Source organism: Sturnus vulgaris, chromosome 12 (genome assembly GCF_052056855.1).
Source record: "Sturnus vulgaris isolate bStuVul1 chromosome 12, bStuVul1.hap1, whole genome shotgun sequence".
NCBI classification, from domain to species: domain Eukaryota; kingdom Metazoa; phylum Chordata; class Aves; order Passeriformes; family Sturnidae; genus Sturnus; species Sturnus vulgaris.
The window spans coordinates 12,858,292-12,879,555 of record NC_142254.1 but is presented as its reverse complement, the minus strand read 5'-3'; the positions used below and the strand labels follow the sequence as shown (position 1 = coordinate 12,879,555).

Sequence of the window (21,264 nt, the reverse complement as noted above, 5' to 3'; positions counted from 1 at the left end):
AGAAAATTCTCACTTAGGTAGAGAATTCATGAAATGTACAAGAGATTTGGATGCTGTTTTATATTATGTCTTTCAAAACGAAAATTACATTTAATTTTCTGTGAGATCTATAACAGCATTTTAACTCCTCAGCATTTAGATGTGTTTAGTAAGAATGTTTTCCTGTTCCATTTATTAGCATATCAATATAGCAATTTAATTAATTCTTAAAATCAGAGAAGTATTTAGACTGAAAAGACCTTTAAGATCTTTGAGTCTAACTGTAAACCTAACACTGCCAAGTCCACTGCATTCTTAGCTAGTCTGAGACTATTTCTTTTGGTTTAAATCTCATGGTAATTGTCAGCTTCTTCACTCAAATTAGACCCCATCAGTGAAAGGTGCCATTTCTTGTTCAGTGTTTTTTATGTCCATCTTCAGTAGCAAGGGAAGGAGCATCTAGCCTGTGGCCAGGCCTCTCCTGCTTGTAACAATGCCAATTAACTGTTATTGTGCACAGACACAGCTGCAGGGAAAGGTGCACTCCAGATCTGACACTTCCAAGATATGCTTGGGCATGTAGACAGGATTTTTCATGTTGTTTTTTTTTTTACAGATGGTTATTTAGATGTTTTTCTTGGACAAAGGAAGCCTTTTAAGGAACGAAAAAGGCAATTATCAGGATTTCCCAGCTGTAATTTTACTGTATGCTATACATTGGATTTAACTCCAGCAGCATGCAATGTAGCTGCCTCCCGATTGTTTCAGTACAACCACCTAATCTAAATATTTGGGATTTGTTTTAATGACACAACTTCATGGTTATCTACAATGTATGTCATTCTAGCATAGAATAATCCAAAATAACAATTTCCCTAAGGAGACAACACTTCAGTAATAAAATTTGTCCTTTTTAGTAAGGACAAATACAGAGCTGTTCACGTGGTGTGACACTGAGCAGCCTGACCAAGTGACCGATGTGCAGGGTGAGGACACTTGCAGGACTCCAAACATAACATTTGTTGCACAAGATGACACTATGACCCATCTTAACAAATAACTTGGCCATCTCCTATAGTTTCAACATAAGCTGAGGTCTTCCACATTTTCCCATACGAGTGACACTGAGGTAAAAATAACTCCCTGACCTCCAGAGTGTAATATGACACACGAGGCTTAGTTTCCTTTATCCTCCTGCCTAAGCTCTAACACTAAAGCTCAACTGTTTGCTCTCATTTCACTAAGTCTTCCAGACTCATATAAAAGTAAAGACAATAATGTCACCAGTGTCACCAAAAAGTGATCATGTATCATTAAATCAATGTTACTGGTATCCAGAATGTTCATAGCCTGTGGGATTTCAACCAAGAAAAAACAGCACTAAAAAACCTAGCAGTAAACTTTAACAACAATAAACACTTTGCTCTGGAACTAAAGTATAAGTGTCTGAAGCACAGCTTTCAGTGTTTTCAAAAGTTTGATTTATGGCACTTCACAGTATGTGACTGGGAAGCTGAGAAGGCTTTTCATAGTTCTGGGGATCTTGCATAACTTGGGAAACTCTTGGTAGTTCTTAATTAGTCCACTACGATTTGCTCTGTGGGACACTGCACACACCAAGTAATCAAGAGCCAAGTGGGGAACAAAGGAGCAAAGTGCAAAACACTCACAAATAGCCTGCTGAGAAATAATTTCTGAAAAGTTAGCAAAGTCAACCATCATTTTAATTTTAGGGCTGGATGCCTTCTAATAATAGCTAAGAATAGATTTGAAATTGGAACTATGCTGGCAGACAAAAGACTAAATGCATTAATAGGTCTATCCTATTTACTGCAAAGGCAAATGGACTGGCAATAAATCCCTACTCTTAAAGGCTCTTTTAGCATTAAGATATTTTACATCTCAATTCTTAAGGTGTACTTTTAAATAGTGAGACATCCTTAAAATCTTCCTTATGGAACATGTAGTCTTGGGCAAGAACTTGAGTGAAAACTTCAAAGTTGTTCTGACATTATATTTGTGAAACAACATGTTTTTTTTCTTTTACAAGGCTTGCTAATTAGAACTTATTTGTCACTCTGACCACATGTACACGAGTCTCATCCCCTTGGAGGCAAAATCTATGAGATGAATACGCATTGGCATATTTGATTAGTATACACTGTGTAGAATCCCTACAAAAAGGTCTTTGAAATTACGTTTTAGAAAACTTTACTTTTAATAGTAACCTATATTTGGACCAAATACAACACAGAATCCCCCAGAAGTCTGAAAGTTTAGGGAATAAAGGCTGTCCTTACTTCTGTTCATCCAACAACTGTTCCTGCACTGTAAAGTATTGTGTTATTATAAGTTCTCTAAATAAAATAGCACAGAACTTTTACTTAAGGTCCAAGTTTATTTGTATTGTACAAGTGTTTCAGGGTAATTCAGTAATTAAGATAAAAGTAACAGGAGTGCACTAAAAGCAAAGATAGAAGAGTGGGATCAGCACTGATGGGGTTGTACTGTAACATGCTGCATTCAAAGTGGCTCTGCTAAGGAACATCTGGTTGTATTTAAATGGCAAAGTTTGGACTCAGCATGATAATACAAACAAAATGATGACATTGGCTTCAGCCTCTAGTAACCAGCTGCTTGCAAAACGAGTGTCAATGTAACTCCTGTTGAGTATGATCAGAGTCTTCTAACCTTCATACTCCTGCTTTTAATCAGAGAGAGAGAGAGAGAGAGACAGGTACCACAAGTATATCAACAAAGGACTGACAATAATACAGGGGAATCTATAACAGAAAAGAACTTTACTGTTTTGAAGAAAGACTGAGCAGTTGTGTTAGAAGGCCAGAGTTACTTAAGATAGAAGAACAACCCAACCCAATAGATGTCTTTAAACTGTCTCATCCAGAAGAAATTTATTTAAATGCTGTTGGACTGGGTTACAAACATTGTAACTAAGGACTTCATATTCTTCAATCATAGTACCCTAATTTGGAACCTGAAACAAGAAAAAAATACTTATTCTTAAGATGCTATTTTTTACAGCTACAAATCCTCCTTAGTTTTTTTTATACATAATCACTTTTAATAGCCTTCAAAATAGACATGGACAAAGAGCATTATCTTTAAAAATCTCTGCAGTGTTATAAGACTCGTGAAGCAATTATTCTAACTCCCATGTAATTTCCAGGAAAACAGACTGTGATTCATTCACTCTCATTAATAACAAGCCAGATGCTCATGAGATTAATTGAACATAGATAAGATAATTTGTATAATCAAAGGATAGGGTCTCAAAGCTGAATGATTTAGTTATCTAAAACATTAATTCAAACCATCTGTCTTAAAACAAGTATATGTATAAGGGATTATTTTTTCCAAATAAACCCCCAAAATTTACTGGGGAAAACTTGATGTACTGCACGTTCCCCTTGTAATAGAGAAGATTACAAGATGAACAAGAGAAATGAAGAATTAAAATATAAAATTTGTGACATTAATCAAAATAGTGGTAAGAGAGTCCTGGAGACTTTTGAAGTTTACCTGAAGATGGAGATATTTTTGTTGCTGTTTCTTTGCCCTCCTAGCAATGTTAGCATTTGAAAACTTCTCCATGTTTTAGAAGATATCTATTCCCACTTCTGCTTTGCAGCACGAACAGTACTGAACAAAAACAATTTGCAAGAATGTGCAACAAAGGTATATGTAAGCAAATAATTAATTTTGGCGAGAGTAGATAAGGCAGTGAAAAGAAAAAGGTACCTGAAAGGCAACAGAACCAGACAGAACAAATAAAATTAAAAGATGGGTTGTCAAAGCTTATTTTACAGATCAGTATAGAGAAGCTAAGTTTTCCATAAAGGAAGGACTAATGTTAATCTTCAGAGTATTTAAATAACTGCAGCTGGACAAGACAGAGACATCCCACAGTTTCTGTCCCTTAAAGGGATATTTTCTACTCCCCCCTCCTCTGCTCCTAGCTTACTCCACATTTGTATTTTTGTGATTATGATAGCTAAAAGCCAACCTTCATAAAACTATTGTTTTCTGCCAGCTCGGTGGGCAGAATTGCCTTACAGAAGGGGCTGGGCAAGTGCCAGTGCCAGAAATGCTGAAGGCTACTAAAGTAGGAGGAGATTATGCAGCTAGGAGCAGGGGAAGGTAAATATAGAAGCCTAAATTTAGACCTTTTTCTTTAATTGCATAGCACATTGGTGGTTGTAGATCTGCAAGTAGCATCTGTAAGTCACACTTACTGCTTAAACCACCTACCACAGAAATTTGTATGATGGAAAGGTGAAGGTAAAAAGAAAGGGCAAAAGATCATTGAATTTGTTTTTGTAAACAAAGTCATTCAGCTTTGACCAAAGAAAGGAAACAGGTGCACTTGCATTTATTTTTGAACTGATTCTCTTTCCTGAAGTACATGGTTGATACTGTGTTGCTTAAAATTATTAAGGTTGAAAAACTACCAAAAATAATCTCTGCTTTTAAGTACTTATAAAAATTGTCGTTTGCTGGGATCTGGCTAAACTCCCAGATTTACTGTCCTGAATAATTTCATGACCCCCGTGAATAACTCATGTGACAACAGAATGTACATTTCAAAAGGAACATCAAAGTGGTCCCAGGACTCACTCTGTATGGTAAAATATCAGAAGGAACCAGCATTAACCAAACACATGGCTGGAAGCAATATTTCCATCACAGGTTCCAAGCTGCAATGGGTACTACTCACATTTACACAGCACCCCTTCAGTGCTGACCCTTAAGGAGCTCAGCACACTCTCATTCTTCCATTAATTAAGTGCATGAGCAACACATTCTTGGGGGACTTATGCTGTAAGGATATGCTTAAACTCACCAGAATGAACTTGTGAACAAGCACAAAGCTGATGTATAAGGTTCCAAATTCACTTAGATTTAATAGCAATTTTTACCTTGGTTTTGTCACGTTCTAAAACCATTTAATGAATATCGCATGGATTTGGTTTCCTGTAATCTGATGCTATTTCAATTTGGTTTGTTCAGGAGTATTTAATTGGTTTATTCTTCAAGCTTTTTGAGTTTCATTACATTTTCTAAGATGTATCTAAGTGGCAATATTAGTCAGACACAAAAAGCAGATAAGGCAAAATTCACAGAGTTAACCAAAACTCATCTGACTTGGTTGTCATTAGCTGAAGGAGATAAGATCTTAACTTGATTAAATTAGCATCAGATAAAACCCTGGTGGAAACAAAATCTTTTTTAGCTGTTTTTGTCTGCTAGCACTTAGAGAATACACACTTACCAGTGGCCACTTGTGGAGCATTAGGGAAGAAGCATACAATTGATGTAATCTGTAACAAGAGAAGAAATAAAGGAATCCAGATTTATATATCACTTCCATGGTAAAATGGAAAAAGTAATTCATAAAATATGAACCTTACCAAAATGAACAAAAATATCTATCTGGATGATTATTCTGAGGTTTGCTTCCACTAACTTGCAAACATTTCAGAAGCATTGTCTAGCCTTATGATCTCTCACACCAATGTCTACAGTGTTTTAAGTTCTCATAATTCAGGTCGTGAATTTCTATTTTGAAACCCTCAAATGGGCACTTTTTCTAATAAATATTTTTCAAAGTTCTAAAGTGTCATTCTCTATACTTCCAGTATATGCCTAATAATTTGTTTCCCATGCCTTGATAGTTCTCATCTATTTCTTGTTCCTAAAGGCAATTCTATAATTAGCTCACATTTTATGAGTCCATTTTTTTGAGGAGCTAATGCTGTCTGCAGGAGATTCAATCATGAGGGAGTTTAAAATGCAGTCTAGCGACAACTGAAATCAGCTGCATCTTTTCCATTCACAGTCAATCCACCTTTTGACTAACGTGTGAGACGACTGTTGCAAAAACCCATCTACCTGAAAATCCTGTACTACAGAACACGGGGCACTAGCACATTTGTAGAATGGCTAAACGACTGCTTTCTGGTTCACATTATCTTTGTAACAACAATCAGATTCATATTGTAAGGATTTGATTATATTCTGGAGATGTCATCTACGTTTTTATCTTCTGTCAGTGCTATAAAAGTCGCTTAAAAACAAAGAAGTCGCCTATCAGGGCTGTTAAGCTCCCAGAAGGCAGCAGACTGGTTTTGTTTGCTGCTTTGCAACACTGTCAGTAGCTTTAGCAGGTAATAGATTTAGTTCAGCTTGTGTTTGACAAAAGCCAAACAAAGAGTTGAGACAAACATAATTAAAGAGCTGAGATGATCAGGCTCCTGCAAATGAGAATTTGTTTTGCTATGGTGCTTTATAGTTCAGAAATAAAATCTAATGTAATTATCTTCTTCATGTGCACTTAAAAAGCCAACTTTTAACAAAAAAAATTACACTTTCTTAATTCATTTTTATCCAAACACAATGTAACGAATATCTGGAGATATAGATGAGCAAAGCAGTTGCTTGGTAGCCTGATTGTCTCTGTGACAATGAAGGAAAACAACTCCTTGATGAAACACACAACCTTTGAGAGAGGAAGCAGAATGAAAATCAGAAGTGTAAACCTTGTGGCAATAGAATTAGACTCCACTATTGCACTTACTAGCATAGTTACGGGTATTACAGTGCATAGTTTGCCTTACCCTCTTCTTTTATGGCCTTATATTTTTATTTGCCCCTAAGATTTTTGCCCTCTTGAAAATCTTCACCTTTGGCTTATCTGTGTCAGATATAGATAATAACCTTGGACCAGGGAAGGGAGGAGTAATTAAATTGTTCAGAGTGAGGCTATCCTGTCCCCTGAGCCCTGTTGTCTTTCCAGGCTCTGACCTTCCCTTTGCCTCACAGGGAGCAGCAAAAACGCTATAAAAGAACATAAAGAGGGGGCTGCGGCCTCGGGTTCATTGGCTTGGACAGGTTAAAACTATTAATCTGCTAGAGGAAGACAAGAAAGCTTTCATTACACCCCAAATAGAGCTGCTGAATGGCCAATTCCTTACTATTACACTCAGGCACCATGGGGCACTTTTAATAACGATTCTGGTCAGTCCATTATATGTATTTTAACGGAGCCAAATTTTGGGTTTAGCTGTGTTGCTCTTGGAGGCCGGAACGCACCGACGGTACCGTTCTATTTTCATTTCCGTATCTGCTATGACGGGCACATAGGACCTCTGCAGTAGAAACCCAAAATATCACCAGATTTTCGGGTTTCCACCCTCTCAGTCTCGAGCCTGAGCGTCTTTCAGGTGTAACCCATGCGGGTGTAACTCATGTGGATGTGACTTTGTGCAGCGTCCGCCGGGGCCTCAGGAGAGCTCCGTGTCCCCGGGGCCCTGAGGGAGCGCGGGGCGAGGGCAGGCCCCCCAGCCCGGGCTGGGGAAGGCGCCGTGCCTTTCCCGGGCCGGGAGGGAGCCGTACCGTCAGCGCTAGGGCTGCTCTCCATCCTGCCCTCCCGGGAAAGGGGAAGGCTGCTGGTCTCCCGCTCCGGCTGCGGCGGGGGAGGCGATCGCGGCTCTCCTCACCCACCGGTAGCGGAGGGGTCGGCGCGAACTCCGCGGGGCAGGGGGGAGCTCGGGCCCTGCAAACACCTCCCTGCGCACCAGCGGGTGCCGCAGAACCCCGCGCAAGCCCCGCGGAGCCGGTGCGCTCCTTGCGGCTTCTCCCTCGGGGCGACCACGCGGGAGGTACCGGCTTTCTGCCGGGGAGGGGCGAGGAGGGGACGGAGGCGGTGACGGAGGCGGCGGTGCCGGGGCGACGCGGCGGGGAGGCGGCGACGGCGATGCGGCGGGGGGGCGGGGCGGAGGGGCCGCCATCGCTTCGAGTGCCAACGGGCGGGTAGCATCCCGAGAAGGCTCCGCGGGAGCGGAGGTTACGCGGTTCCGGCCGGCGCAGCCCGGGTGAGGTTTTCTGCTTCCTTTCCCGCTTTCCTTCTGTTCCCGTCACCTTGAGGGAAGGCGGGCAGGGAGCGGCCTCAGGGCAGGGACTGCCGGCAGAGCATCTGGGGCGGCGGCTTTGGCGAGGCGGGCTGCTGCAAGTGTGCAGTGGTAGCAAGGAAAATGCCTTGTGTGTTGCTGTATTGTTTCTAAAGCGCGCCCTGACTCTGACAGCCCCCGTCTGAGGCGGGTGCCTGCAGTTACTTCCTTCCCGGGGCTGTCCAGGAGGCAGAAATCTGTGTGAAGCTCGCTGTTTTTATAAGGAGTGAGAGGTAGAAATGACCTCTCTGCAGATGATCCCCCTCCCTCGGGGGAACCCCCTCAGGGGCTCAGGCCGGCGGCGACAGCCCCTGTGGTCACGCGTATGGCGACTCGAGGGTGGCTTTGGGAAGCCACGTGTTCCTGTAGTGCTTTTTGGTGGTGGGTGCAGGTAATTAGAAGTGCTCTGCTAGCGAGCTGTGCAGGGCACTGAAGTGGGCTTAGCGAGACCCTCAGGCCAGCACACCTTTGCTTGCTGGCGTTTAGGAGTGATTTTGATTGTTGTATGTGTTTTTAAATGAAGCGTATTAAATGCGATCTGATTAGGTGCGGCTATAAGTGCCACCTAAAGAGTACACATGGGTGTAGCATGTGCCTTTTTGGCATAATTTCCCCCCTTTTTAAGAGGTTTCTGCTTTTCTGCCCCAGCATGAAAAATAAGGTGAATTACTTTAACAAACTGTTGTTCCTTCTGTCTTTACCTGGGGATTGTTGTATAAATTTCACCAGATGTTCCTCTCAGTGCAGCAGCTTCATGCACTCCCAACCTAAATCAAGACTGATCAAAGAGCTTACTTCTGTTTTTTTCCTTGGAAATATGAAATTAATGAAAAAGATGAAAAAATAGGAATATATTATTTACTACCATCCTGATAAACTATCAAGTTAAAAATCTGTCATAGTAACTTCTCTTTCATACTGTTTTCTTGATAAACATACCTTGTCCTTTTTTTCAAAAAACGGATGCTACAACCAATTCTGTTTGATCAAAAGTTTCTTGGTAGGATTTTTTTTTTTTTATTGTGCTGAAGATGGTGTGTTTGTATATGCAGGCACAAAAGAGTTGGTTGAACAGAGCAGATCTTTACATTGGGAATTGTTTTTGTAGCGCGGGCTTCCTGTCTGTTAAGCATATGTATGGTAGGGCAGTGATTCTTCTCTCACCAGAAAAAAACGTATCCTAGACAAGCTATAAGCCTTTCCCATGTAAATGTTCAGACTATGAGGTGCCTAAATATATACATTGCAATGAATAAGTATTTCTGAGACTTGTGGCCTTTGCTCTGTTGGTGCCTAACTCTGTGGAGACTTGGATGCTGTTTGCCTGTATAGAGCAATCTTGAATCTTGCTCATAGGGCCAATCATTGTGTTCAGAAATAGGAGTCTTACATCTGGTATATGTGAATAGCCAAAGTGTGTATGTAAGCTGTGCTACAACGAGAGTTGTTTTATGCAATCAAGAACTAAGGAAGACAGAAGCAAGAACACCAGAAATCTTTGCTAATGAGCAGGTATTGTATAAAAGCACAGCAAACACAGTAAGCTTTTAGCAGTTTGGTACTTCACCTTGGTCATAAATCACTTGCAGGTTCATCTCAGGTCGAGCAACTGAGGACTGTTCTGCTCAGTGGGATAAAGGGGATCTTGGCAGATGGTTCCTCTTGCTTTCCCCTTGAAGAAGAGCCACCCTGTAATGCAGTATTGGTACATTGCTAATTGCATGTTAACCTTCATCAGCTCCTCTGGTACCTGGCTGCAGTATGATAGGCCTTACCAGAAGATATATTTTTGATGAAAGTGAAATGATCCTAGCTTCAGGTCACTGTCCTGGTTTCTTATCATAGCTTTTTATATCAATAGCAGAGTCATTTCAGTAAAAAAAAATAAATCTACATGTATCAGCAAAAAGATTCCTCACAGTTGCAGTGATCAGCAAAAACAGAGTTGAAGACACTGTGTTGCACAAGGGTGAGCGATGAGGAAATCCACATGTTGGTTAGCTTGTGTGAAGGCAGAATCCTGCATTAGCCATAGCACTCATGTGGCTGGGCTTTGGCAGCGTTAGAGATTGTTCTGATAGTATTTTTAGCTGCAATATATAAGGATTATTGTATGTTAAAAAATGTGCACTATTTATCTCTGGTTTTCCTCCTCCAAGCCTCTCTTCTGTTTCCAATGAAATAATGATCTTGTGACAGAATCATGGATTTTTATATATGTGTTTTTTCTCTGACATAGCTTCAGTTTTCTCTAGTCTGATTTCTCTCTACCTTGGTAAGTTTTTTTCCAATTGGTCAAAGCTGCAGATTCTGATTTCACTTAAGATTAAGTGAAGTACTTGAAAGAAAAATCCTGCCGACAGTTTGGATTTTGTCAGAAGTGGTATAATGTATCGCATCATGTGACTCAGGTAAATAAGCAATTCCCGCCCTGAAGGCTTTAAAAGGCGCATAAAACAAACAAGCCTAGAGAAGAGAATTAAGTATCCAATCATCGGTGACCTGTCGTCCACACCTTCGAGCAAATCTTAGCTGTTAGCAGATTCCCAAAATTGGGAATAACAAAAGCAGGCTTGGAGGGGAAGAAGGAGAATTGGGGGACAAAGCAGGCTAGGTTGAGAGATACCGTGATTGTTCTTTCCTGGGTGGAGATAGTAGGGCAAGAAAGAGTGAAGGTCATCAGTAACAAAACTGTATAGAACTGCAGTCATGTGCTGTTAATTGAGGTGGAGGCACATGAACGTGACTGAGTCCCAGGTAATTAAATGCCCCTCTGAACTCCAGACCGTGAGGTAAATCTTGCTTACACTTCGTGCAAAACTGGCTCGGCGTTAACACACCAGGTTTGATGTGATTTGATTTATTCAATTGACTTAAATCATCAAAATGCATAAGCATTCCAAGTAATGTGTGAATGCTTCTGATAAATTTATACTTTGGAAGATGTTCAGGAGGAAATGGGAATGATTAGGATCTGTGAGTTAGAAATCATAAAGCTGTGCAGTTACCACCAAAACGGTGTTTTTACATTCCTGGTCTGTTCTTAACATATTTACGCAGTTTTGTCCTTTTGCTGTCAGGGCTGGAAATGAACGTGGCGTGTTTTCAAATGGCACTTGGATGTCATAATAATAGCTGTAGTATTCTTGTTTCTTCCGCTGACATTTGTTGCCTTCGGAAAAACATTTGCAACTAGTGACCTATCCTGAGTTCTTTTCATGGAAATGAAAAGACTCAGTTTGAAGTTGACTAATATTTTTCTGGGTCAAGTGTTCTTTTCTTTTTTTTTTTTTCCCTTTCTGTTCTTTTTCTTAAGTGTTCTTTTAAATCCACTTCCTACAGTCAAATTAGTCATGGAAACATCTGCTTTGATTATTTGTTCTGCTGTTATGCAGAGATTTCTGATGATTGCATCATATTTATAATTAATTAATAGTTGTATGCAATTGCAGATAATAACTTCCTCTTGTAAAGCAAACAAATAATGTTGGGAATTTTTAGAGCACATATATTTTTGGAGACTTAACTCTACTACACCACTAACAGAAAGTCATGTGGTAAGTGGTTGCAAATGAACTTGGCACAAGATAGATGGAAGAATAAATAACAAGAGAAGCAGGGAAAAACTGGTGTGATAAATTTACTTTGCTTTTCCTTTACAGTTTTGCTGACACTCATCTGTAGAAACTGTGGGGATGCCTCTCTTCTAGTTAATTTTGTTGGAGGTGCCTCATTATAATACTCAAGCTTTTAAGTTCTGAAATGGCAGTGCTTAGTTCCTGGAAGTTTGAAAATTTTTTGTTTAATTATAAGTGTGAAATTTGATGTCTTCTGATGCATCTGTGATACTAGATGTTGACTCGTATACATGATAAAATGTGTTTTTAGTATTTAAGCATCTTTAAAGTGTTTATTTGGAGTGTTGAGGGGAAAATGAACCAGAAGGCATCCAGCTAAACAGATTGAGGATCTCACTTTGCGTTATTTAAAAGAATACAGTTTCTAAAGATTCATGCGGTGGAGATGAATGATGTAATATTTTTCAATAAAAATTTTTTACTCCATTTCAGTAGATGTTACTTTTTTAATTGACTGAAAATAATCTTTATAATTTTCATGTCTTCATTCTAGTTCAGAGATGTCAGGTCAGATTTTCTGTGCTTTAGTATACAGATGTTTGCTTTATGAGAAAGGAGGAGTATTCACTCCAGAAAAGTGTGCCTGCAAGAGCTTGTGTGTTCATATGTTACTAAATGCACTTGTAGTTTGAGTGACTGCATGTTGACCTTTCAAAATTCCTGTATTCAGGTTTTTTGTTCTCTCAGTTGACAAGTTTATTGTTGCAACTAGAAAACCTTTTTTAAAATTACTGTTACCTCCAAAAAAGAACAAAACCTTCCCCACACTAGATTAGCTGCTTTATTCTAATTGACTCAGATTTTCAATGGTTTTTTTCTCTTCTGTAGTAAAAGGCTGAAGTATACACTCAAGGTTTAATCAGTGGACAAATGAATAGTCATGAAATTAATTCTGATAGATATCAGGCCTATTCTTTATGCAGCTGATAAGCTAGTAATCTTGAACTTGTGTAAAATGATTCTAATGAGTCTTATTCCGAATTATCAGTATCTTCTTGAGTTAAGAGATTTTATTAGCAGTAACTTGCTTTTGGAAGGCATGGGAGCATTTTCTGGAGACTTCAGAAGAAGTGGCTCTCTTCCAGTCAGTCAGTTCTGAAGCAGAGGAAAAACTCTAATTTCTATGTCCCTAGGTACTGATAAATACAACTGCTAATGGAGGAATTTGTATTGAAACTACTATGAGTTTTTATGTACAGTCTGTACTTCTAGATAACTGGGTAAGGAGGCAGTGAGATCTGGAAACAGTTCTGGGGAGGGAGCAAACTGTGGTGGCAAAAGTCAAGGGTTGGCTCAAGGGCATTGTGGAGTGAGTCCCTCTGCCTGTGGTCCTTAGCAAGAGCCCTCAGGACATTGATAACATGTCATGAGATCACTCATAAATTACCTGTGTAAGCACAGCAATTGGATTGGTGATTTTAGTATTGCAATACATCTATGTTCATGCTTTGAACTTCCATCTTGGTTTCGTGGTGCTTCCTTATCTAGAACATCTCACTCTCCTTCTTTCTGTTCTTCTGGTCTTCTCAAGATAGGATTCCTTTAATTCTGTCCTTCCTATAGTTGCATTTGTTTGTTTTCCTAGTGGTAGAAGTTCCCCTCTCATCCTAAGTTAAATAGGAATTTGTCTCTTGGTTTGTCTGTGTTGGTTCTGCTGTTTAACTGTGCATGAATTTGACTTTTTGAAAAAAACCGCAAACACGAAGCAACAAAAGGAAATATCTTAATTTATACTTGTAAATCATGGGGTAAAAAGGTGGAAAGAAGATTTTGCAAGAATGTCCTGGGATAAAAAAAAATTTATAATGATTTCAGCTGTCTATATTTTGTTTTAGATTGTGATTTGGAATCGTGGAGAATTCACAGTATTTCCACAATGGCAGAAAGGACAGATTTTACAAAATCTCAAACTTCACTGGCTGAATACAGCCCCGTCAATAAATCAAAAAGGACAGATCGAAGTGGAAAGAAGGCTGGAGACCAAAATACAATGCAACTGAAGAAAGAAATATCTTTAATAAATGGGATAAGCCTTATAGTAGGCAACATGATTGGTTCGGGTATCTTTGTCTCTCCCAAAGGAGTTCTCATCTACAGCAAATCTTATGGATTGTCTTTAATAATTTGGGCAATTGGAGGGATATTTTCAGTCTTTGGAGCTCTCTGCTATGCTGAACTTGGAACCACTATTACAAAGTCAGGAGCCAGCTATGCATATATCTTGGAGTCTTTTGGGAGCTTCATTGCTTTTATTCGTTTGTGGACGTCACTCCTAATTGTTGAACCAACTAGTCAGGCAATCATTGCCATCACCTTTGCTAACTACTTAGTTCAGCCTTTCTTCCCTACTTGTGACCCTCCGTATATGGCTTGTCGTCTCTTAGCAGCTGCTTGTGAATGTAAGTATTTCTTGAAATTTACTATGGTAAGTTTTTATGAGGGTATGTTTTATTAAAACATCTTACACTCAGAGTTGTGTACTGGATCTGCAGTGGTTTGAGTTACAGAGGGGAAAAGAACAATTCCAGCACATCAGTAACGTGCAGGTGTTCAGTCAGTGAATGACCATTTTCTCCTTTGAAAGCAGAAGAAGGTATTGAATTCTTCCAAGCTTACTTACCTGGAAAAAATGGCTGTAAAATTTGTTTTCCCTTGAGAGAGGTAATTATTTTAAAGCAAACCTCAGGATATTCTTGGTGTGGTCTCAAGAGCTATTGCAGAATGGCTCTTATGCTATAAATTCTGGTGTAATTTGGTTTGCAATAATTTCTCAATGATTACATAGTTCAGTTACTACTCTGGTTTCAAAAAATCATTCATTCAAGATTATTCTTTATACTTGGGATTAACTGTAACATCTGTAGAGCAGTACGTGTGGTGAAGCTGTTCTGAAAAGTGGAAATTTTGCATGCACATAAAATATTGAAATACTTGTATTCATATAGCCACTTCTGTTAGTCAATGTAGAGCAACAGCTGCCCACACACTTCAAACCAGGAGTGTTCTGCTGTACCAAAAGAATGAAACTCTGATTGAATTGTGTTTGTCTTATTTAATTTTAGGTGTTTCCTATTAAAAGTGTTTATATACATATTTAACATTTCCAGTAAACAGCAAAATCTGTATTTCATCAAGTCTGTAGGACAATGCTTTGTGATGTACTGATCCATAGGCGTGTGCTCTGCACAGTCTGTCACCTGTATTAACATGATTTTGTATCAAAAAGCTAACACAGAACTTGGACTCTTTTACTGCCAACAATATGTTGCAAGGATATCTGCTGCTTCTTGCTGACTCCTTTTTGAGGCATCTCTTGGAAGAGCTCAGTGTTCCTTATTATAGTTGTCTAGAAAGGATAAGAAAAGGAAAACAACAGAGCAGATATTTCACCTCTATAACTGGCTATGATGATGGCAGCTTCTCCTCCCACTTTTGTTATTTGATACTGTTGTGAAAGCATTAACATGCTGGCTGAGGTCGAGGTAGGGGGAAAAACAATCACAAGCTTCTTCCAGGAAATCTATCAGTTTAGTCAGTTCTGTTCCCTCCTTCCTTCCAAATGAGTGAAGGGCCTGTAATGTCATGTTCACATTCCTTAAACAGATATTGTCCCAAGGTACCTTGGCACAAATTCAAGAGTGTGGGAGAATCTGCTCTTCCATTTAAGGTATGCCTTTACTCTGAAGGCAGTTAGCTCTTATGAAAAGGAGTTTATTAAAAAGCAAGAAATTAAGACAAAGTGATTAAATTAAAATTATTATACAGTAGGTATGGAAAAACACTGTGATGTCCTCTACATTTGCTGTTAATAAAGAGGATTTAGCACCTCTTTTTTTAGTGGAGACACATGACAGCAGGATCACTCTCAGGCAGGTGGAACAATTTACTTTAACAGTCTGTTTTATGGTTTAAATGCTTGTTCTGCCCTGCTGTAAGTGTCATTGCTAAGACTCACCCCTGCTCTACAGCTTCATTTAGCTGTTCAAGCTTAGACTTCTCCCTGTCCTGGCATGGCTGATGTTGTTTGTCACATCCTTAGCTCTGGATATGATTAATCCCTTAATAATAAAGCTGCTGGGAGTGGAAGTCTGCACTTAGTTAGGTACAGGTTGTATGTGACACTGAGTGAGTTTGTTGTGGGGTTTACTTTTAGTTTTGTTTGTTGAGTTTTTTTAATTTTAGTGATAGCAATAGAGCTTGTTTGAGAACAGTCTTTGTGTTATAGAGATTACTTTGACAATCATTTTGGCAGTGGGGTGTCATCTGGTGCTACAGAACTAAACTTGACAGCTCTCAGAAACTTTAAGTGGCTAAACAATAATTAAGTTGAAGAAAACAGGTTTTTTAGCAAAAGAAAGAGAGATGTGGCTTATTCAGAATATTATCTTTTTTTTTTTCTCCTTATAAGGTATCAGAGAATAATTTCATCTGAAGTAGAGACCAAGCCCTAACTCCCTAATAATAATTAATCCCAATGAAAATTGCTTTTAAAAATACGACTGAAATAAACACAGTAAGCAAATATTCCAGTCACTGAAACTGAAGAGCAGAGACTGAGAGGTTTTTTTTTCCTGAGGGCTCTTCAGGAGCTGCAACAGTCCTGACTTTTGAAATTTGATACAACTGAGGTTTCTTTCCCCGTCATCTTGCCATGCTCAGTTGAACCTCATCCAGCTTGTCCAGACTGTCTAACATACTAGTACCATACTTGTCTGATCATTACCTTCCTTTTGTTATCTTTTAAGAGTTATTGTTTTCAATTTGGTAACTGTGCTAAGGTTATTTTTATCTCAATAATATCATGGATTATGGGAAAGGAAATAATATATCACATCTCTTTTAACAAAAAACTGCTACTTTACTCCTGAAACAATCGAGTTTAGTTTTTATTCATATGCATATTTAAAATACACTGTACAAGAAAATTCTGTGGAGATAAAAAGTGCAGTAGTATAGAAACACTTTTTCACTAGCTCGAGAGAAAAGTGAGATTTGGGGGAAATACTGTTTCTAATACAGAAGTTTCAATAATATATTGATAATTTGGCTAAGAAAAATATGTACCAAATTAGGATTTTGTTAAATAAAGAATACTGAAGATACTGAATCCTATTCAGTATAAAGCCCTTGAGTTCAGGCAGAGGTTGTCTGGCTCTCCACTTCAGAGGAAGGTAGTGAATGCAAAAGCAAAGTGTTGAGAGTCACGAGAACTGTCTTGGGGAGCTTGATCATGTGAGTAAGTTTAGTCAGCAGCTGCAAAATATTTGTGAGATCTGAAAGTCTCATTACAAGTTTCGTTGCAATATTGTGAAATAGGTCTGACTAATTTATTTTGGGATAGAGAACTAAATACTCAGAATATCCATTACTTCCTACCAGTTTGTAAAAATCCAGACTAAGGTTGTATTAGCTGTAAGGCATGTGCTCTTTAGAACCACAGAATGGTTTAGGTTGGAAGGGACCTTGAAGATCATTTCATGCCAGCCCCCTGCCATGGGCAGGGACTCCTTCCACTATCCCAGCTTGCTCAAACCCCATCCAGCCTGGCCTTGAACACTCCCAGGAATGGGGCACCCCCAGCTTCTCTGGGCAACCTGTGCCAGTGCTTCATGACCCTCACATGGAAGAATTTCTTCATGACACCTAATCTAATCTAATCGAATCTAATCTAATCTAATCGAACCTAATAATCGAACCTAATCTACCTTCTTTCTGGTTAAAGCCATTACCCCTTGTCCTCTCAGTACATGCCCTTGTAAAATCGATATATTCTCTCTTCATAATACAGTTCAGTAGAACTGGAAAAGAGTATTGAACCACCTGTAACCTTACTTAGCATTGTAGCTACTCCATGGATGTTGAACTCATCCTCAACCTAACAGTGAACCATGGAAAGACTTTCTCAAACACTCTTCTAATATGTTTGCCCAAAGGAATTTCTAGATAATCTTTCATTTATTAGAATAATAGTGGTACACTGAAATTAATTATTTCATATAGCAGTTTCTTTCGTTTCAGGGTAGTTGCAGAGTACAGCTGGGGAGGGGTAACATTAGGAAAATGGGTATGTAATCAGAGAACAGGAAGATCTTTCCTTCAGTCGTTGAAACTGTTTAAAACATCTGTTTCCTGCTGTTTTGTTGGAACCAGTGTGTTTTCAGTACCTGTGCATTTGGCTTAGTTTAGCCTAAGTATTGGTATAACAAGTAAGTGCATATTTAGATTACAATTAAAAGCTGTGAAAAGTGAGTTAAACTGGGCGTTGTTCAAGTAGTCTTGTAATTTTTCTTTTTTCTTCCTTCCCTAGGTCTTTTAACAGTTATAAATTGTGCCTATGTTAAGTGGGGCACACGTGTGCAGGATGTATTTACTTACGCTAAAGTTGCTGCTCTTATTGCCATCATCATTGCTGGACTTGTTGAAATATTCCAGGGTAAGCTTGTAAAATTAAAGCAAAGGTTTGTGTTTATCAGTTAAATTGAGTGATTGATCTAAAGACTGTAAACTACCTCTGTATATTTAATAAGATGCCTCAGTAAAAAAAGTAAAATACAGCCACCTTGAAAATACCAGTAATACCAATGTTACACATTATCATGAAACAATGTCATGAGATATTCATCCTATCTCAGTTGACTTTGAACTTGGTAAAAGAAGGTAATTCATTGCTCAGCAATGTTGTGTTATTCACAGCCTGCAGTACAGAATTAAAAAGGAAGTGAAAACAGCAATACACAGAGACAGCAAAATAAGTGGCAGTGGTGAAAGTTACAAATTTCTTTAAGGAACATGCTACTTTACAGTGAGATCAATTGATTTTTTTTTACAAGATGAATCTGTGGTCTGAATGTGTCTGAATTTAAAGCACAAATATGCTAAAGAATATGTAGGTAGATTTGTGAAGCTACAGCTCTGTTTTTGCTCAAAGCCTGAATTCTAATATAGCTGTGGAGAATTAGAAAGTGTGTTTGTTGGGCATTGTGCCTTCAAGTTAAGAGAAATTCCGAACTTAGTTTTGTTTTTAGCCCTTCCTTTAGGAAGAATTTGTTGGTGTGTTAGCTTGAGAAAATTATCCTGCTTTCACAGCTGCCATAAAGGTCTGTCTTTCCTGGCAATGTGACAATTTATGCCCTTTGCTCTAACTAGTTATTGTTAAAAGTTTATGAGCAAGATAATTACTGTGAACCAATCAAGAATATGCATGTGTGAGCACCAGGTTTAATCCTTAGCACATCTGCCCATCCCTTGTATCACAGATACCGAGCTTGTTCACATCTTAGTTTCCTGGACATTGTGTCCTTTTTCTGTTCCTAACTCAGCAGTTACTCTACCTATGTCTGTGCCAAGGGAGCAGCAACATCTGATTGGGATAAAATGTAGAGAAGAGAAATAAGTAAAGATATTTTAGAGGCCTCAAATATTACAGTTTTAATGGAGTCCAAACACTTCAGGATGCATATTTTGGAGTTACACAGTAACTTGCCTTTCTGTTTTTGGTGATTTTGTGTGTTTATATATACATAGTCTGAATATATAAACTGTGGGTGATGAACTTGTCTTGACTTGCTTAAAGTCAAAAGATGGCACAAGTTTTTGCAAGTACTGGTCCAAAAAACTTACATACACTTTTAGCTTGGGAAAATTTTATCTTAACAGTAATACTTTATTCTGTTAATTTTTCTCAGTTTTCTATTTTTAGTAGCAAAACCTTAAACATCTATGTAGGTGTTTATGTGGGGTTTTCTTGTCATAGTTATTTAAAGTAATTTGTAATCTTTGTTTTCTGCATAGGCTAAATGTTAGAAAATTTAAAAGGATATAGAAGAATAGAGTGGGTTATTTTCTAAATATATAGGTTGTAAACCCCCATACTTAACCTGAGTACTATCATTGCCAGTTGTTTATAGCTTAGTCTTAATGTTCCTGAACTTCTTGTGCCACTGTAGACAAACCAGGTGTTTAATTGTAGAACAATATCATATGCAGTCAATAATTTTCAGTAGTTTTAAATGATATGCTTATTTTCATGGCTAAAACATGGAGTAGAATTGGAAAAAGGTCTTAATAAGCAGATTTGAAGGAATTAGGGTTTCTGAGGTATTTTTGTAATTGTGTTCCACATGGCAAAATATTACTTACTGTATTTTATTATCCTGTCCTTCATTGCACCTTTTCCACACAGGACATACATGGTACTTTAAGAACTCTTTTGCGGGATCCTCTACTGATATTGGAGAAATCTCCCTTGCATTATATTCTGCCTTGTTTTCTTACTCTGGTTGGGATACCCTCAATTATGTAACAGAAGAAATCAAAAACCCAGAAAGGTAAATAGTTTGAGCTTTCTAAATGTGGATGGTTCCCAGGTTGATGGGTTTGTGGATGTTACTGACTAATAAATTCTGAGCTTACACAGAAATGAGTAGAACTGCTCTACTGGTGAGGCTGTGGATGGCCACTAGCAAAGATTTACTAAACTCCATTAAAAGTGAAAAAGAAATTAAAACATAAGAACCAATAAGTGTAGATGGTTGCAGGATGCCGTATTCAGTGCTAGATAAGCTTTCAGATCAAGATGTTGTTACTATTTATTATAATAGGTGTCAATGTTGCAGTTGAACAGGTACCTAAGTATTATCTGTGTTTACCTCTGCAATCATTCTGATTTCATATTTAAGAGTATTAATATTTTCCATTAATTTATGCTCTAGAAATGTGACTGACTAACCTTACCCAGTTGTGAGTCTGTAAGCTGACACCTTTATGTTAGAATAGAATCCCCTTTGATAATTTTTACATCCCATTGTAAGCAACAGCTCACATTGCTGTAGCTGAATGATAAAGAATGAATGAGTTGGTTTTTTTGGTTCTCTCAACTGATTCTGACTTTTGCTGTTTATTCCCTTCTATGTTGGATATTGAGTTTTATGCTGACCATTTATCTAACCAGGAAATTTATCTATTAAAATAGTGAATAAGTACTTTAAAAAAACCTAAGTATTTTTAGTTAAATTGAATTCTAGATTAACAGTTTGTTTCTTTAAATCTTCTTGCAAAAATTTGATACACATATTCAGAAGATATATTTTGTATTTTTATCAGTAATTTGGTCCTTCAAATCACGTTTTTTTCTGCTGAAAAGCTTATTTTTTGAGTATTGCTGCAATGTCTTTTCTTCTTTTTAAAATTAGTGTAGTGTTCTCTGTTACGAGTTTGATAGCTCTTCTATTAGATGTATTGTTTTGAAAAGCAATTTTTCTCACAGGATATTTAGCTGATGAAAATTTCTTCATGATCATTTGCTCTAGATAGGTATCAGTGCCTAATACAAGCTTCATTCTTGGTAGAATGGTAGCTAGTAAAGTGAGATTCAAATTTCAGCTTTCTGCATTGACAGTTCTTGGGAATAATGAGGTATTCCAGACTTCTACACAATTACTACAAGAATTACATATTTTTCATGTTTACTTGATTGGTAGTGCCTTCATGCTTGTCCACCCAAAAGTTGCAATCCACAAATTACATTTGACATCGTCCCTTGACATTAACCTTGGATTATGCGAAGCCCTTAAAATGCTATTTCAGATTTTTGTTACATTGTGTAATATTTCTGAATTAAATGCAGTTTTTTGTTTCTTTTTCTTCTCTGTGCTGGCATTCACATGTCTCTTACTGTGAGT

General features: G+C 38.3%; 2 protein-coding genes across 5 annotated transcripts in view; one reads left to right on the top strand and one right to left on the bottom strand.

Moving 5' to 3' along the window:
- Window positions 1-2,357: 2,357 nt before the first annotated feature.
- On the bottom strand, window positions 2,358-10,996 carry LOC148222371 (uncharacterized). Its single transcript, XM_088172254.1, has 4 exons — window positions 10,955-10,996; window positions 7,393-8,157; window positions 5,270-5,318; window positions 2,358-2,974 (listed from the first exon to the last, which is right to left on the bottom strand). Exons 1-4 carry the CDS (start codon window positions 10,994-10,996, stop codon window positions 2,949-2,951), a joined length of 882 nt encoding a protein of 293 aa, XP_088028380.1. The 3' UTR covers window positions 2,358-2,948.
- Window positions 7,759-21,264, top strand: part of SLC7A6 (solute carrier family 7 member 6) — a 29,555-nt gene continuing 16,049 nt past the window's right edge. For 3 of the 4 annotated variants that reach the window (XM_088171899.1, XM_088171898.1, XM_014880788.2), the window contains exons 1-4: window positions 7,759-7,871; window positions 13,420-13,983; window positions 17,892-18,017; window positions 19,767-19,911. In XM_088171899.1, the coding sequence (XP_088028025.1) occupies window positions 13,461-13,983; window positions 17,892-18,017; window positions 19,767-19,911 (794 nt within the window). In that variant the 5' untranslated portion in view covers window positions 7,759-7,871; window positions 13,420-13,460. Of the gene's footprint in view, window positions 7,872-10,226; window positions 10,358-13,419; window positions 13,984-17,891; window positions 18,018-19,766; window positions 19,912-21,264 lie in introns of those variants that run through there. The other variant, XM_088171897.1, reaches the window with a different exon arrangement.

Bases quoted from the DNA above. Each gene is read 5' to 3' on its own strand.
- LOC148222371 (XM_088172254.1), bottom strand. From the start codon at position 10,996: ATGTTAAGAACAGACCAGGAATGTAAAAACACCGTTTTGGTG. The intron at 8,158-10,954 runs GTAACTGCACAG...TTATAAAAACAG, and splicing joins GTAAAAACACCGTTTTGGTG to CGAGCTTCACACAGATTTCT. The intron at 2,975-5,269 runs GTAAGTGTGTAT...TTCTTGTTTCAG, and splicing joins TGCTCCACAAGTGGCCACTG to GTTCCAAATTAGGGTACTAT.